Source organism: Crocodylus porosus, unplaced genomic scaffold (genome assembly GCF_001723895.1).
Source record: "Crocodylus porosus isolate Cpor-Errol unplaced genomic scaffold, CroPor_comp1, whole genome shotgun sequence".
Taxonomy (NCBI): Eukaryota; Metazoa; Chordata; order Crocodylia; family Crocodylidae; genus Crocodylus; species Crocodylus porosus.
The window spans coordinates 85,120,171-85,136,363 of record NW_017728943.1 but is presented as its reverse complement, the minus strand read 5'-3'; the positions used below and the strand labels follow the sequence as shown (position 1 = coordinate 85,136,363).

The following is a 16,193-nucleotide window of genomic DNA, read 5'->3' as shown; positions in this document are numbered from 1 at the left end:
TGGGATGTGGTTGGGAGCGTGGGCTTGTTTATAGTATGCATGGGGGGAGGAGTGTGGTTTGTGAGAGGGTCTGGCTGTGTGGGGGGTGTAAGGTATGTCATGGGGATGTGTGTATATGTGGGGGGCTGCAGGGGCAGGGTGTGGGTATGTGCATTTTGTGGGGTGTGAAGAAGAGTCGGGGGGTGTGGAGAGTCCTTCCTACAGTTCACAGCATCTGTTGTCAGTCACAGCAGCAGCAGGCGGTGGGCCCTTGGTGCACTCATGGTCCACTCAGGCACTGCTGCCCATTTCCAGTAGAGCCCCGGGACTTGCACACAGCGGCAGGGAGTAGGGGAATTAGCCAGCGCCATCATACTGGGGCACATGAGTGCCAGGCGCTGCACATGCACTATGGGGAGTCCCACATGACAGAGGAGGGCCAGCCTGGGTGCACTCCTCACCATCGTGTGTAGCTCTGGCTGAAGCCACACAGCACTGGGCAGTAGTACCTGCGTGAGTCACAAGCACTCCCAAGGGCCTGCTGCTGCTGCTGCCACTGGGAGCAGGGCCTGTGTACCGTGGCGGGGGAGTGTGTAGTAGGGTCCCCATCCTCTGCCCACCTGAGCTCCACACTCCTGCAGTCCCCCTTATCATGGGTACTGTGCTCCTGCCAGGCCCGTGCTCCCTGCCCCTGCCCAGCTGCAGCTCCTCCCACCCCCGCTGCATCCTTACCTGCTCTCTTGAGTGAGTAGCTGCAGCAGGGAAATGATGAGAAACCGCTGGATGCTGGAGAAGCCAAGCAGGTCCTCTAGCAGCTGCAGCAGTGGCAACAGCAGCCCCTCCCAGAAACTGTAAGCTGGCTGAACCAGGCCCTTCCACACATGAGGGTGGGAGTGAGGCATGCAGGCTAAGAAGGGTACAGTTAGCTGGTGGGCACCCATGGATCAAATAAAATTGCCTGGTGGGACATATTTTGCCCACCCCGATCTAAATTATGGCGTTTTCTGTGAAGTGCTGTGAGCTAGACTGGAGAGCTGCACGTCTGTCAGTGCTCAAATGGTTAATTTGCCAACTTCTGCTCCCAGCTGTATGCCTGCAGGCCTAACGCTCTTGTTCCTGTTGATCATTTCCTTAATCTATGCAAGTTTGAAGTATTGCAAGAGTTGGACATTTTATAACAAAGAAATAACTTTAATTTGTTTTTTTGTTTTTGTGAACTCTCAGCCACAAAAGTTTCTCACTCTCCTGCTATGGAAAGCATATGAAAAGGATGTGTGAACTGGGTTTTTATATTCTGTCTTTTTTTTTTTTTTCAAACAGCCTTCTTGCCTAAATAATCAGCTGGTATATGTGGACTGCAAGAAAGGTACAATGGTCCAGGTGGACAGTTCTCAAAGGATGCTAAGAATTGCTGACCCGGATTCAAGATACAGTGGATTCTACAGCATGCAAAAACAGAACAACCTACAGGCAGATAATTTCTATCAAACAGTTTGAAAAATTTCATCCTTGCCAAGGATTTGAGAGAGAGAAATTGAGAGAGAGCGCGCACGCGAGAGAGAGAGAGAGAGACTGAGTCTGCTATTAAAATAAAACTAGAATTGTGCACTTGCTTAGTGGATTGTATTGGATTTGTGACTTCATGTACAGCTCTAAGACCTTACTGGGATGGGCTCTGACTCCTGCAATGTGCCAGAACAAGCATTCCCACTTTTCCTTGAAATAACTGACCAAGTGTTTTCTTAGAACCAAAGTTTTAAAACTTGTGAAGATTTATTTGCTTGTAACATAGCTCTAGAGATTGTTTGGAAGGGGGCGAATTTGGGGTGGGGCTGGGTGGTGACGTGAGAGGAAGTTTTTTTGAAGAAGAAAAGCTGGTCAAGCTTGGCTTGAAGAGAAAACACACAAAGGGCATTGCCAAGCATCAGGAGGGTGGCTTTTCCTGTTGCTCTAAAACTGCATTTGTTGCAGCAAAGCCTAAACCCATGTGAAAAAACAACCAACAAAAAGGTCTGATTTTTTTTTTTTCAGCTGTTGCTACAATAATATACTCCTAGAACAGAACCTGTCACATCACAGGTATGGTGTAGCTGCAAATATTTTTCTATATGACAAGAAGCTACAGTAGTTAACAATATAGCAAGAAAGAGGTTATAGCAGAATATAAAGGGTGGGTTTATTAAGGATGTATAAAATTATACCTTGTGCTGCTTTTTGTTTTTGTTATGTTTTGTTTTCTTCAAAAGCTGATTGGCCAGATTTTGGCAGAGTTAGCAGATGACTGAGGCATAAGTAATTCCTGATATGAGCACTGGATCTTTTGACAACAGTATTGAAGGAAGAAAGGAAAAGTCAAGAACACCATGCAGTTCCAGGGGCTTTGTTTGTTTGTTTGTCTTGTTTTTGTTTGTTATTTTGTATTAATCTCTGGTTGTTCATACCGTTTCAATAGAGAAGAAGGAAAAACTATTTTTGTTGGACAAAGCTCTTGCTTAAACGAGAGAGTAAAAAAGAAACTGGTATAAGGTTTTTCCTGTTGTTGTTCTTATTTACTGGTTATGCAGATTAGAAACTACTTCCATGCTAGGAAGCTGCTTAATTTTAATTGTATATTACTCAAGCACCTTTTTGAAGCTCAGAAAAAAGGAGATCATGCTTCTTTAAACTTTAGCAGTATAGGAATATTTATGTAAATATAATTATGCTAAAAAACAACAAAAAGTATTTGTATGCCTGTGTGTATGTATATATACATGTGTGTATGTATGCATATGTATTTATACATATGTGTATGTACATATACACACTACATATGTATATATACCATATATATAGTGTATGTGTGTGTGTGTGTATGTATGTATGTATGTGTATATATATATATGTGTATATATATATATATATATATATGTATGTATGTATGTATATATACACACACACACAGTATATATATAATTTTTTATTTTTTTTCTTGTTGAATGTATTTTTATCTGAGAGAGATTTTACCCAGAGCAGAAACAGATAAACAGGCATTCCATATCAGTGCTTAATCACTTGTGAGTTTAGGAAAGACAAAAGGAGAGCATCTCATTCTACCTACAGTTTTATTTGATTTGAAAGTGTTTTGTGTGTGTGCGTGTGTGCGTGTATGTACATGTGGGTGTGTGTGTGCACTCTTGTGTTTGCGTGTGTACAGTATGTGCACGATTATAGCAGTAAGCGTTGCTCTTGCTACTTGCTACATTTCAGGGTGTTTCTTATTTCTTTTCCTGCTTGGCCTTAAAAAGGCTTTTAATGAATGAGTTGGCTAGAGACACTGATGACAGTATACATGCAGCACTAATCAGTTCCACAGAATAACACCATCAGCTCATGGATTTTATTTTTCAAACAATTGTTTGAAACAACTACTGGAATATTGTCCACATTAAGCTGGAAGTTTGTTGTAGCTTGCCTCATTTATAACTCTGACTGTATAATACAATGTTAACTTTCCAAACAGGTCTTGGCACTTTTATACTAATTACCCATTTGTGCATTGCCTTTTTTTCTTTTACAAATGCTTGTCATGAAAGACACAGATACCCAGTATGCTTAATGTGAAAAGAAAATGTATTTTTTGTAAAGGAACTCTCAAGTATTGTTGTAAATACTTGGTCAGAGGTTGCTGAACTTTAAAAGTGAAAAAAAACTAATTTATTATTATAATGACCTAATTTATTAATCTGAAGATTAACAATTTTTTGCTTTAGAATATCAAAAAGGTGTTCTAGCTGTTTGCATCAAAGAAAAAAAATAGGTATGTCATTAAGGGTCAACATTTTTTCTGTTTAAAGGACTTCAGTTTCCAAAAACAAGTAAGAAAAAAATGTAGTCTCCCCAGCATTTTGTACTTAATCTGATGAAACGGATATGTTTCTGTCCAGTCATTACAAAGATCCTGTCAAGACAAATCATCCATTCCTTGCATAAGAGTAAGCAGTCTTTATCCAGAAATTGTAAATGCTTGCTTTTGTTTTACAATCAAGGCCATATTCTGGAAATATTAGCAGGATATAGGACATGGTGTAAAATGTTTATTATTATTATTATTATTATTATTATTTTATTATTATTATTATTATTTTAAAGATATGATTTATCTTATGTGCTGTATCCATTTCACTCTTTTACTTTGGTTCCTGTTGTGCTCTTGTAAGAGAAATGCAGATATAATTTTCTGAAAAAATAAAATAGATGCATATGTGGCACTTGGAGTGCACTGCGGTTCGGCAGATTGCTTGTTTACTTTTTTAACTGTAAGGCGGTTTCTTGTAATTTGGCTCTTGGCAGCACAATAAAAATTTTAAACCTAATGGTACACGTATTTTTTGTAATTTTTCATATGTCTTACTTCCATAAAATGTTGCTTGAGAAACTAGCTTATTATATCTTAATTAAAATGGGCCATTTTGCTTCCTTCAGATGTGAATTTGCACATCATTTTGACCTGGAGTTATGTAATGTTGGTCTGGACAAAGATAACGTCAGCTTGACCTGTTTTAATTAGGGAGTGTTTTGTTGCACAAGTCTTAGTTTCACACCAAAACACTTTCCTAGTGACATTAGAAAAATGTTCATTAAATTTTAACAGTACGTTTACACAAAAGTTTGTCGCAGTTTGTAAATAAAATTTCTCAGAAGAATAAAGTGGTCTCAGTCCTACCATTTACTTCACAAGGCCTGGCCACAACAATCATTTGGAGCCACAGTGAAGTCAGTAGGATTCTATGCAGACGTAAGGGACAATTACGTACATTTTCAGTTCCATAAGAAAAGACAGAGAGCCTGAGTGCAGTACTGGTGCACATGCTCAGACCTGCTCTTGAGCTGCAGTGCTTCCTAGTTTGTGGATCTGGGGGAGCATGAAGTGGGTAAGAGTGGTTTTATTTCTCCACTATACTCCCCAGGTTACCTTGGGGCCATATAAACCTACTCAACAGTCCCAGATCTTGCTGGAAAAAAACTCCCCTCCCCCCAAGAAGAGAAAGAAATGGCCACAAGACTGCCTTATGAGGCCCCCTTGCATGGCCTGGTGTGGTATCAGGGCTGGGTACAACAGGAGACAAGTCAGAACAAAGCTGTAGCACTGAGATGTACCACACAACAAAAGCCACAGGGCCTCTTACCTTAAAAAAACCTTTAAGGAATTGTATTTCATTATCAAAGTCACGGACTAACATAAAAGTTTGCTCCTTGCCCGTGTAATGTAATACATCCTACAGCCATAAACAAGAACTCCTTTCACAAGGTGCACTTTAACTGAGTGCTTTGGGAAATGCTGATTTAGTGATACGTTTTTCAAAAATTTTTAGACTGTACTATCCTGCTGTTCAAATCTTGACATTATCTTAACTCATCATCCTTAAGTTCTTTGAAGTTTCCTCTGTGAATTTTGCAGTGGACACCTCAAAACAAAGCATTTAGCTTTAAATTAATCTGATAGCAAATGACTGAAACTACTGTTTAATACATTTGTTCTTGAAGTGGATGCATTCAGCCAGTAGCATATAATTAAGTAGTATGTTTCACAAGATGTTATATAGCTGTGAGATTTTCAACTCTTGGTCTTTCAATAGAAAAAATAGCAAAAAAGAATAAAAAGGGCCAGGAGGAACAGAGGGTCACACTAACGGTATTCCTCAAGAAAGTTTTTTTTGGGAGGCATCAGTCCAGAATGCTCTGGTTCCAGGAGCCTTATAAAGAACATCTGGACTCCACCATTCTTAGTTATAAAATACAGCAACCTTTAAAAAAGCCTGTAAAGAGCAAACAGCTTCTTACAAGCTCCATTGACAAATTTTATACTCTTTAAAATAAAAAATTACAAGTCCCTATCATTAACAAAAAAAAATACATTAAGTTTGAAAAATATTTCAAAATTGAAAATGTGACCTTATGAAAGATTGCGTGGTGTAACCTTAGTCAGGGCTCTGTGTGTTCCAAAATTCCATTGCTAGGAAATTTGCCAAAGAATTCAGTCCTTGCCACAAAATTTCAGCTTCCATTGAAAAAAAAAAGTCCTGCCTTTGTGGTTGGAGAAAGAATCTTAGACATGTAAGGGAATGTAACTAATTGAGCAGGGTCTTCCTGGGGATTGCAGAGATTAAACCAATAATCCTAAAAGCTGCATTCACCTGAAGGAGGACCCTGTGGAGAAGGTAATTTTCTGGCTTTGGAATTCAACATATTTCTAAGATACCATGAAATATGGTATTTACCCATTTTTCTGCAGCCAGCCAATTCTCTTTATTCTTTTCCTGCCCTAATGGAGTCTGCCTAGAATTCCTTCTTGCTCTCCAGCTTTCCCCACAAAGATGAATTAACTGGAGTACAGTGCATATTCCTTTCTCTTTAATGTAGCCTGAGCAGGAGGTTAATTTGCTGCCAGAGAGCAAGGGGCAGCCAGAAGAATAAGCTGAAAGAGGCTGATGGGAAAATAGGGAAGCAGGCAAGATCTGAGACCTGGAACCAGCTAAAAACTCCATCCTTCCCTGGCACATGTTGGAAGGAGGTTCTGAGCCACATTGCCTGGATAACAAGACAGAAGTCTGTTGGCACTGGATTCACAACCCAGTCCTGATACCCTGCTCTGAGCAAGCACAACCTTCAGACTGACCACTACTCTGGTTGATAATAGGTGAATTTTATTGATACACTGATAAGAAATAAGAGCAATGCAGGCAAAGCAAGCAAAATGATTACAACATACATTAACCCAAATTCCCCAGTGCCCAGAACATGCACAATGTGAGTGGTGTGTCCAGCCGGAATGTAAACGCTACCTTTAGGTTCTTTGCTTGAATGTCTGATATCAGCAACCTTGGAAGTGAGGGGCCAATGACAACTTGCTGTTTTGAAAACTCTTCGTTTGGTATTCTTTCTCTTCCAATGACTCTTCATTTCTGGGTATCGCTGATTGGTTTCCTTGGGGCCATCATGCTGTCCACATTCTGTTTTGTCAGCCCAAATCCTATCTTCGTAAACCTATCACATGCACACACCTTAATTTGGTCATTTCATTTGAAACCAGAAATCCCAAGGGGTTTTTTTGTTTGTTTTTGCAAGTGGGCACTGGAGCCAGGCCTATCTCTATTATGAAAATAAGGTTTGAATGTTTTTAATTTCCCAGAATGTGCATGCCCATTGGCCTCAGACACCCTGTCTGACTTGAAAGCTGTGAAACAGTGCAACAAACAGGCTTTTAGAAATCAATTAACCCTTGCCTTTCCCTTAAACCATTGTTCTAATACAATATCTATTTTACCTACAAGCCAATTCCTAAAAACAAACCTCTAAATATCATTTTCTAGCCATCAAAGCCAAGATGCAGTATGTAAAGCCAGATAGCCTAGAGACCATAGCAAAAATCATCAACAATAATTGGACAATTCCACGTCACTGAGTATTCCAATGATGCAGTCCAATAGTTGCACTTTTTCCTCTATGGTTGTGTAGTTTGACAATCACTGCCATGAAAACTGATTGCATTGTGCTACACACATACCCATGCCCTAATTCGGATCCTTTATGCCTTTAAAAAGTCTCTTATTTTTCAGATTATGTATATTGCAAACTGGAATTTCTTATGCACCCAACATATTGAACTACAAAGTTTTCAACCATGGCTTCATTTTTAAAGTTATGAAATAACAATGACCTTGTAGAAAAGGCAGTTAAGAGGAGACATATTCACAGCCTTCGAGTATCTGAAGGGCTATGTAGCAGGGCACTAAGGTGCCTGCTACTCACAACAGTAATATGGGCTCAGCTGCCACTCACCAGGGCAGCACAGGTGTGGGTTGCCGAGGCAACCAGTTGGGTCAGCTGACCAGAAGGGGGCAGGGCCTGGCCTATATAAACAGCCTAGGCTGAGACCAGAGGCAGTTCCCTTCTGGCAGTGAGGAAGGTGGAGCTCTGCTGGAGCAAGCAGGGCAGGCATACCAGAGAAGTCTAATGGCCTGAGCAGCGTCTGCATGAGGATACTGGGTGGAGGAAACCCTAGTAGGGATATATATGAAGGTTAGCCAGGGGGCTTGGAATTTGTGTTGGAACACAGGAGTGTGAGTTTTCTGTTTTGTTGTTGTATTACACCGGAGGACTGGGTGAGGCTGTAGGGGTGGAGGAGGCCTCATAGGAGCTCCCCAGTAATGTGGGGGTTCCTGGTGCCAGAGAAGGCACTGTGTTTTGGGGTGTCCTGACCCTGGCCCCAGTGTGGGCACAGGCAAGAAGCCCCAGTGGGATGTAGGACCTGAGAAGGGGGCCAGGCATGGCTATGGCCACCTGAGCCTTGATTGCTGGGATCGTGAGGCAAGGCCCCGGTGCAGGCTGTGAGAGCTGCAGGGAGACGGGCCCCAGTGTGGGCTGAAAGAGCTGTGGGAGAAACCAGGAGGTGCCTGTGAGGGCACAGGTGGGCAACTAGACAGAGCCCAGATACATCAAGGCACCGTGCCAAGGAGGGTTAGAAAGGCAGCCTCCCTTTAACATATTACCATCAAAGACATGGCGGGCGAGATAAAGAGGGTGCATTTGGACCTGATTTGGCACAGTAGGTAGGGGGCGCTAGGGGAGTTCACGGCACCCCTAGGTTGCACTGCCACAGGCTGCCATTAAGAAGAGGCAAAATACCTTTTCTCTGTTGTTGCAGAGACCAGGACAAACCAATGTCTTAAAATTGCAGTAAAGTAGGTTTAGACTGGATATCAGGAAAAACTTCTTCACCATTCCACAGTAAGACAGTAGAATAGACTGCCTAGGGACCTTGTGGGCTCTCCAACATTGAAGATCCTCAAGAAAGTTGGACAAGCATTGGTCAGGGATGGTCTAGAAGTAGCTGTGCCTATGCTCTACTATGGGTAAACTCATGCTTTGGTGCTTTGCTGGTTGCCATATGGGGCCTATTGCTATACATGTCAGGGTGGGGGCTTGGGGGTTTTTTTTGTTTTTTTTTTTTTTTTGGTTGCTTTTTTTTTTTTCATTTGCCTCAGAAGCATTGAGTGTTGGCTGCAGCCAAGGCTGGAAATTTTGACTGGGACATGCCAGTGCTCTTGCTGAGATTTACTCACAGGTTCCTGGTTAGAGGGTCTTGTCCCTCTGCTCAGGGTCAGACTGATCATCATATCAGTCTGGAAGAAATGTTAAGCCATAGTCAGACTGGTACAGACTTGAAGGAGGAGGGAGAGGGAGGTTGCAGGGAGTTGGGCCCCTCTTAGATCTCAAGTATATTTTAACAACCCCCATAGCAGCAGGACATTGGCTACTCATTGTGCTCTTGCCTTTCTTGTGGCAGGTGAGGGTGTTATGTTTTGTGGCTGTCAGGCTTAACTGTGCAGTTTTACTGGTAAGTTAGACAATGAATTTGTGTAGGATGATTTGGGTAGGGATGATCCTGCCTCTGGCCAGTGGTTGGACAACATGACCTGAAAGTCCCTTCCAGCCCTACTTCTCTAAGATTCTACAAAGACAACTTTTAAGCAAAGACGGGCAATTGTTTTAAAGATATGAATGTTTGAAATAAGCTAGTTAAAACTGGAATTGATTGTAAAATTAATTTATAAATTTAAACAGCTTAAAATGAAGGCCATTTCAAACAGTGTGCCATATCAAACTTAACTTTGTCTCAAACTTCTAGCTGTCTTAAAACTGAGGCAACTTTAAAATATCTCAAATCCTAGGGCATTTCAGATGCAAATTGTTTCAAACTTGGGACTGTCTCAAACTTTTAGCCATTCATCCACAAACGTTCAGTTTTCCATAGATTTCACAGACGTTGGGGCTGGAAGAGACCTCATAAGATCATCAGGTCCAGCCCCCTGCCCCAGGGGCAGAAAGTCAGCTAGGGTCAAAGGATCCCAGCAAGATAAGCACACACGTTTCTTGAAAATGTTCAGAGTAGGTGCTTACACCACACCTCTGCAGGGAGTCTGTTCCAGGTTTTGGGGGCTCAGACAATAAAGTTTTTCCTTGTGTCTAGCCTACAACAGTCTTGCAGGAGTTTGGACCTTGCAAACTCTTGGGGGGGCTTGGGTGAACAGGTGTTCCCCCAGATCCTTATGTACTTATAGGCTGCCACCAAGTCACCCCTGAGCCTGCGCTTCTCCAGGCTGAAGGGTCCCATAGCTCACAGCCTTTCTTCATAAGGCCTGTACTCTTGCCCTCTGTGCGTGCGTCCATCCATCCTTTGGACTGTCAAGCTTTTCCACATCCTTCCTGAATTGTGGAACCCAGAATAGGATGCAGTACTCCAGTTGCAGCCTCACCAAGACCGAGTACAGCAGCAGGATGATATCTGGGTCTTGCTTGAGATGCATCGGTAGCTGCAAGCCAGAGTTTTGTTCACTTTGCCAGCTGTGGTATCACATTGGTGGCTCATGTTCATCTTGTGGTCGATCATGACCCCCAAGTCTCTTTCAGTCATGCTAGTGAGTATAGCATTGCTGAGCCTAGAAATGTGATGTAGGGTTCTTTTTCCCCCCAATGTGGAGTACCTTGCATTTCTCCATATTGAATACCATCAGGTTTTCATCTGCCCACCTTGCAAGCCTATCGAGGTTCGTCTGGATCACCACCCTATCCTCAAGTGTGGACACTCTTCCCCAAAGTTTGGTGTTGTCAGAGAACTTAGCCAGTCCGCTTCTGTCACCAGTGCCCAGATCATTTATGAAGACATTAAAGGGTACAGGTCTGAGAATAGAGTCTTGGGGGACACCACTAGTTACCGAGTGCCATGTTGATTCAGTTCCATCAACTACCACTCTCTGGGTCCAACCTTAGAGCCAGTTCCCTAGCCATCGGTCTGTGGAATAACTGAGGCCGCAGTTGCCCAATTTTTCCATGCGGACATCATGGGACACCAGGTCAAAGGCTTCTTTTGAAGTCCAAATATATGATATCAACCTCTTCCCTTTTGTCTAGGTGATACCTCACCTGGTCATAGAAGGAAATGAGATTGGTCAGGCAAGATCTACCTGCAACAAACCCATGCTGGTTATCCCTCAGAATGTTGCCTTCTGTTAGCCTGTCAAGAATGGCTTTGATCATTTTTTTCCAAGATCTTCCCAGGGATTGAGGTCAAACTGATTGGCCTATAGTTTCCTGGGTTGTCTCTCCTCCCCTTCTTGAAGATGGGCACCACATTGGCCCTCTTCCACTCTTCAGGTACTTTTTCCCGAGCACCACAAGTTCTCAAATATCCTTGCCAGTGGCTACACTACGATGCCTGCGAGTTCCTTTAGCACTCTTGGGTGCAATCTATCTGGACCAGCTGATTTGTGGGGGTCCAGCCTCTCAAGGTGCTCCCTCACAAGAACCATGCCAATGGTGGGCATATATTCATCCTTACCCTGGTCATCCTGCATCATGTTGAGCAGGGTGGTTCCTTTCGGTCTAGTGAAAAACCGATGCAAAGTAATCATTAAGCAGATTGACTTTTTCCTCGGTGTCAGTAGAAAGCTGCCCCAACTGGTTTAACAGGGGTCCAATGTTGCCTGTTTTTCTTTTGACTCCCCACATATTTGAAGGACTTATTGTCCTTGATCCGTGTCACCAGTTGGAGTTCAGTTGCAGCCTTGGCTTTCTTGTTTGCTCCCTGCAGGTGTGGACCAGTGCAGAATATTCCTCCTCAGTGGTGTTTCAACTTACTTTCTATAAATATGGTTTATTTATCGTTTATTCCACTAGTTTCTAAGTTATGTGTACAAAACTTCATATTCTGGTTAGTATATTTAGAGTTATACAAAAAGTCCCAGTTTGTATTCCATAGCTTTGTACTATATAGCAATATAATGTAAACATTATTTCACTCTTGAGTTTGCAGTAACACTTATTTCCTTCTAGCTTGTGGGAACAACAGAATCCATCAGCCCTTTGAGTGGATTGCCTCCAAGCCCTTTCGATCTGAGATCCTATCACTCCCTTTATCAGTGGAAGTTGAAAGCAATGTAGGAAGTTATCTTATCCAAGAACTGAGATAAATGAAAACATAGCTGTTAAGAAAAACAGACAAATCAATCAGTGTTCATTGGAAAGCAGAAGAACATTAGAGAATATTACTGCAGTTTCATGGGTTAGTACCCAGTTACTTCTAAGTGAGAGAGGGGTCTGCCTACACATACAAATCCAATCAGTTCTGAGCAATCTAACAACAGATGAACAACCTAGCCATCTCTTTCACTTGGCCAGTATATTACTGGAATAATGTTTATCTTGTTCTGAAAGCTGTAATTCCCTGGGAACTGGGTATTGTATGCAAAAAGATGTGGAGTTATTCTAAGGAAATTAACCCCCAAATAAGGGTCTGGGCTTCTGCAGGCCTTTAACTGGAGAATTCTAATGTGTAGGCCCATGACATAAAAACACAGCACATTCACAGAAATGAAGAGTCTGTATTATAAATAAAATGTGTAGTTTTAAATGACTACAATGTCTGCTATCCATTCTTGGCCAGTTGCCTGAAATAGCCTTGGTTTCATCCACTAACCCAAGGGCAACTATCTGGGTGTAATACTTTCTGAATAGTGCTCTAGGGGTGTACCAGCCACACAACCCAGGGCTCTACAGATTTAAAACCTTTGTTGTTAGATGCTAGCTCCCTCCACTTACATAATGACAAAGAGGTTCCCTAACACTCCCAGTTCATGTTTATATTTCATATTTAATCTAGGTTTAAAAAATGGAGAGCTAAATGCCCTTCAGGAGGCACAAAATGTGTTTAAGGATGAATCCTTGATTGACTGTGCAACCCCTACCTGCAGGAGCATAAATTTGCTCTTCCCACGCAAAGTAGGTGGAGGCTATTGTGATAGTTGTCCTTTAACTGCAAAGTGTATGTTTACATCAAGTTGGCTATTTTGATGAAAATCTTGAGCGAGATAAGGCACAAATAGTTTGTATCTTGTAGTTGGACAAAGTTAATTCTATATCCCCAATCTGGCATTCACCTTGGCTGCACTACATTGAGATAAAAATACAGGGATGTTCCTCCTACTTTAGAATCATAGAAAATTAGGGTTGGAAGGGACCTCAGAAGGTCATCTAGTCCAACCCCCTGCTCAAAGCAGGACCATCCCCAACTAGATCATCCCAGCCAGGGCTTTGTCTAGTTAGGTCTCAAAAACCTCCAAGGATGGAGATTCCACCACCTCTCTGGGTAACCTGTTCCAGTGTTTTACTACTCTCCTAGTGAGAGTTTTTCCTAATCTCTAACTTAAACTGCCCTTGCTGCAACTTGAGACCATTGCTTCTTGTTCTGTTATCTTTCACCACTGAGAACAGTCTGCTCCATCCTCTTTGGCATCATCCTTCAGGGTAATTGAAGGATGCTATTAAATCTACCCTGTTCTCTTTTCTCCAGACTAAATAAAACTCAGTTCCCTCAGTGTCTCCTCACAAGTCATGTGCCCCAGTCCCCTCACCATTTTCACTGCCCTTTGCTGGATGCCACAATTTGCCCACCTCGTTTCTCTAATGGGGGGCCCAAAACTGGACACAGTACTTCAGACGAGGCCTCACTAGCACCAAATAGAGGGGAAGAATAGCTTCCCCCAATCTGCTAACAGTGTTCCTACAAATGCAGTCCAGTATGCCCCTAGCCTTCCTGGCAACAAGGGCACACTGCTGGCTCATATTCAGCTTACTGTCCACTGTAACTCCCAGGTCCTGTTCTGAAAAGCTGCTGCTTAGCCCATCAGCTTCCAGCCTGTATCAGTGTATGGGACTGTTCCATTCTAAGTACAGAACTTTGTACTTGTAAGAAACCTCACAAATTGAACCTTATGAAATTTGTTGTCATAGTTTCATAGTTGTTGGGGGCTGGAAGAGACCTTACAGATCATCAGGTCTAGCCCCCCTGCACTTGGACAGGAAAGACTGCTGGGATCAGATGATCCCAGCAAGATGGCCATCAACACGCTTTTGGTCCAATCCTTCCATTAGTCTGGGTCTCTCTCAATCCTAGCCCTTCACTCCACTATATCTAGTACTCTCCCCAGCTTGGTATCATCTGCAAACTTGTTGTGGGTCCACTCGTCTTCTAGGTCATTGATGAAGATATTGAACAAAACTGGCCCCAGGACTAACCCCTGGGGCACTCCACTTGATACCGGCTGCCAACTAGGCATCGACCCATTGATTACTATCCTCTTGAGCCTGATGATCCAGCCAGTTTTCTATTCACCTTACAGTCCATTCATCCAACCTAGACGTCCTTAGCTTGCTTGAGAGAATGCTGTGGGAAACCATATCAAAAGCCTTGCTAAAATCAAGGTATATCATGTCCACTTGTCTCCCTGCATCCCCAGAGCCAGTCATCTCATCATAGAAGGCAATCAGGTTGGTCTTGATGACGCAATGACTTGCCCTTGGTGAATCCATGCAGACTGTTCCAAATCACCTTCTTATCCTTCAAATGCTTAGAAATGGATTTCTTCAGGACCTGCTCCATTTTTTCCAGAGACTGAGGTGAGGCTAACCAGTCTGTAATTCCCTGGACTCTCCTTCTTCCCTTTCTTAAAGATGGGCACTATATTTATTCTTTTGCAATCATTCAGGGCCTCTCAATTGCCATGAGTTTTCAATGGTGACAACCAGTACTCTGCAATCATATTGACCAACTCCCTCAGCACCTGTAGGTGCATCACATCTGGCCACATGCACTTATACATATCCAGCTTTTCTAAATAGCCCAGCCGACCCTACTCTTTCACCACTGTTAGCCGCTCACCGTCTCCCCAAACTCTGCTTCCAAGTGTTATAGTCTGGGATCTGACCTTGCTGGTGAAGACTGAGGCAAAAAGGACACTGAGTACTTCAGCCTCTTCTGCATCATCTGTCACTAAGTTGCCTCCCCTATTTAGTAAAGGAGCCACTCTTTCCCTGATCTTCCTTTTGTTACCGACATACTTATACTTACTCTTATTACCCTTCACTTCCCCTGCTAGCTGAAACTCCAGTTCTATTTTGCCTTTCCTGATTTCATCCCTGCATGCTGGAACAATACTTGTATATTCCTCCCTAGCTGTCCAAATAAATCTGGCTAAGGTGTCAGCTTCCACAACATCTGGTGGCAATGAGTTCCACATATTAATTACATGCTGAGTGAAAGAGAACTGCCTTTTGTTTTAAACTTCCAACCTACTCATCTAACTGGGAACCCTAGTTCTTGTACTGTGAGAGAACAAGTGATAAATCCCTATTTCCTTTCTCTTTGCCATTTAGTATTTTGTAAACCCTTATAATTTCCCCTTCAAGTGTCATTTCTAAACCAAGCCCAGCCTCTTGAGTCTCTCTTCATGTGGAAGCCCCTCCACACTGCTAATCATCCTCACTGCCCTTCTCTGGAGTTCTTTTTGGGAGTGTGGGCACAAGAACTGGGTGCAATATTTCATGTGTGAATGCACCATAAAGGGACACGATAATACTTCTCATTGTGTTTACAATTCCTTTAATAATCTCTAATGCTGTTTGCCTCTTTGTCAGCTTCCGTGCACTGAGCTGATGTTAGCAGCAAACCTTCCACGGGGACTCCCATATCTCTTTCTTGGGTGGTCAGCTAATGCAGGGCCCATCACCTATCACCTGCTCTGATCCTACGGTGAGTCGAAGGCCCAGCCGGGCCGGATCTCTCCACTGCCATGGCAAATGGATGCCATGCTGTCTTGCATGCATACCAGCCTAGACTCTGGCTTATTACTCATTCCATCCTGTAAGAGCACGCACTGACTGCATAGACTTCCTCAGCCTGACAAAGTGTTTTTAAACCCAAAAGCTTGCTAAAAAAAGTTTCCCAACTATTTAAGCTGGCCTAATGAAAGATATCCGATCACCCAAAGAACCTCATCTGCCTATGCTGGAGCTTGGGCACTCAAGCACAGGTGAAACAGGGCAATGCAAAGGGCTCCTGCTTGGCTGCACATGGTCTACTCAGAGCCAGCCTTAGGGAAAATGGCACCCTGGCCTACCTTGTATTTTGGTGCCCCCCTCCTCCCCACGTCAGCTCTACTGCTGCAAGGAAAGAAAGGGGTGCAGTGGGGCAAGGAGTCCCTCACAAACAGCCTGGCTCCTCCAAAACAGGCTAGGCTAGGCTGGGCCCCACTCCTCCTGCCCCAGGCCAGGGCTGCGCTCGCGGGCTCCCCCTCGAGACAGTGTGGGACCCGCTCGGCGCTGCCCCCGCCCCCCGC

At 43.2% G+C, this 16,193-nt stretch overlaps 2 protein-coding genes across 2 annotated transcripts in view; both read left to right on the top strand.

Moving 5' to 3' along the window:
- Positions 1 to 2,219, top strand: part of CRIM1 (cysteine rich transmembrane BMP regulator 1) — a gene marked incomplete at its 5' end in the record, with an annotated part of 383,203 nt that extends 380,984 nt beyond the window's left edge. The window contains one exon of the mRNA XM_019548604.1: positions 1,300 to 2,219. Within this exon, the coding sequence (XP_019404149.1) occupies positions 1,300 to 1,476 (177 nt within the window). The remainder of the gene's footprint in view (positions 1 to 1,299) is intronic.
- A 5,775-nt stretch (positions 2,220 to 7,994) lies between these two features.
- The window catches only part of FEZ2 (fasciculation and elongation protein zeta 2), a 61,041-nt gene continuing 52,842 nt past the window's right edge, over positions 7,995 to 16,193 (top strand). The window contains exons 1-2 of the mRNA XM_019548603.1: positions 7,995 to 8,040; positions 12,680 to 12,798. Coding sequence (XP_019404148.1) covers positions 7,995 to 8,040; positions 12,680 to 12,798 — 165 coding nt within the window. The remainder of the gene's footprint in view (positions 8,041 to 12,679; positions 12,799 to 16,193) is intronic.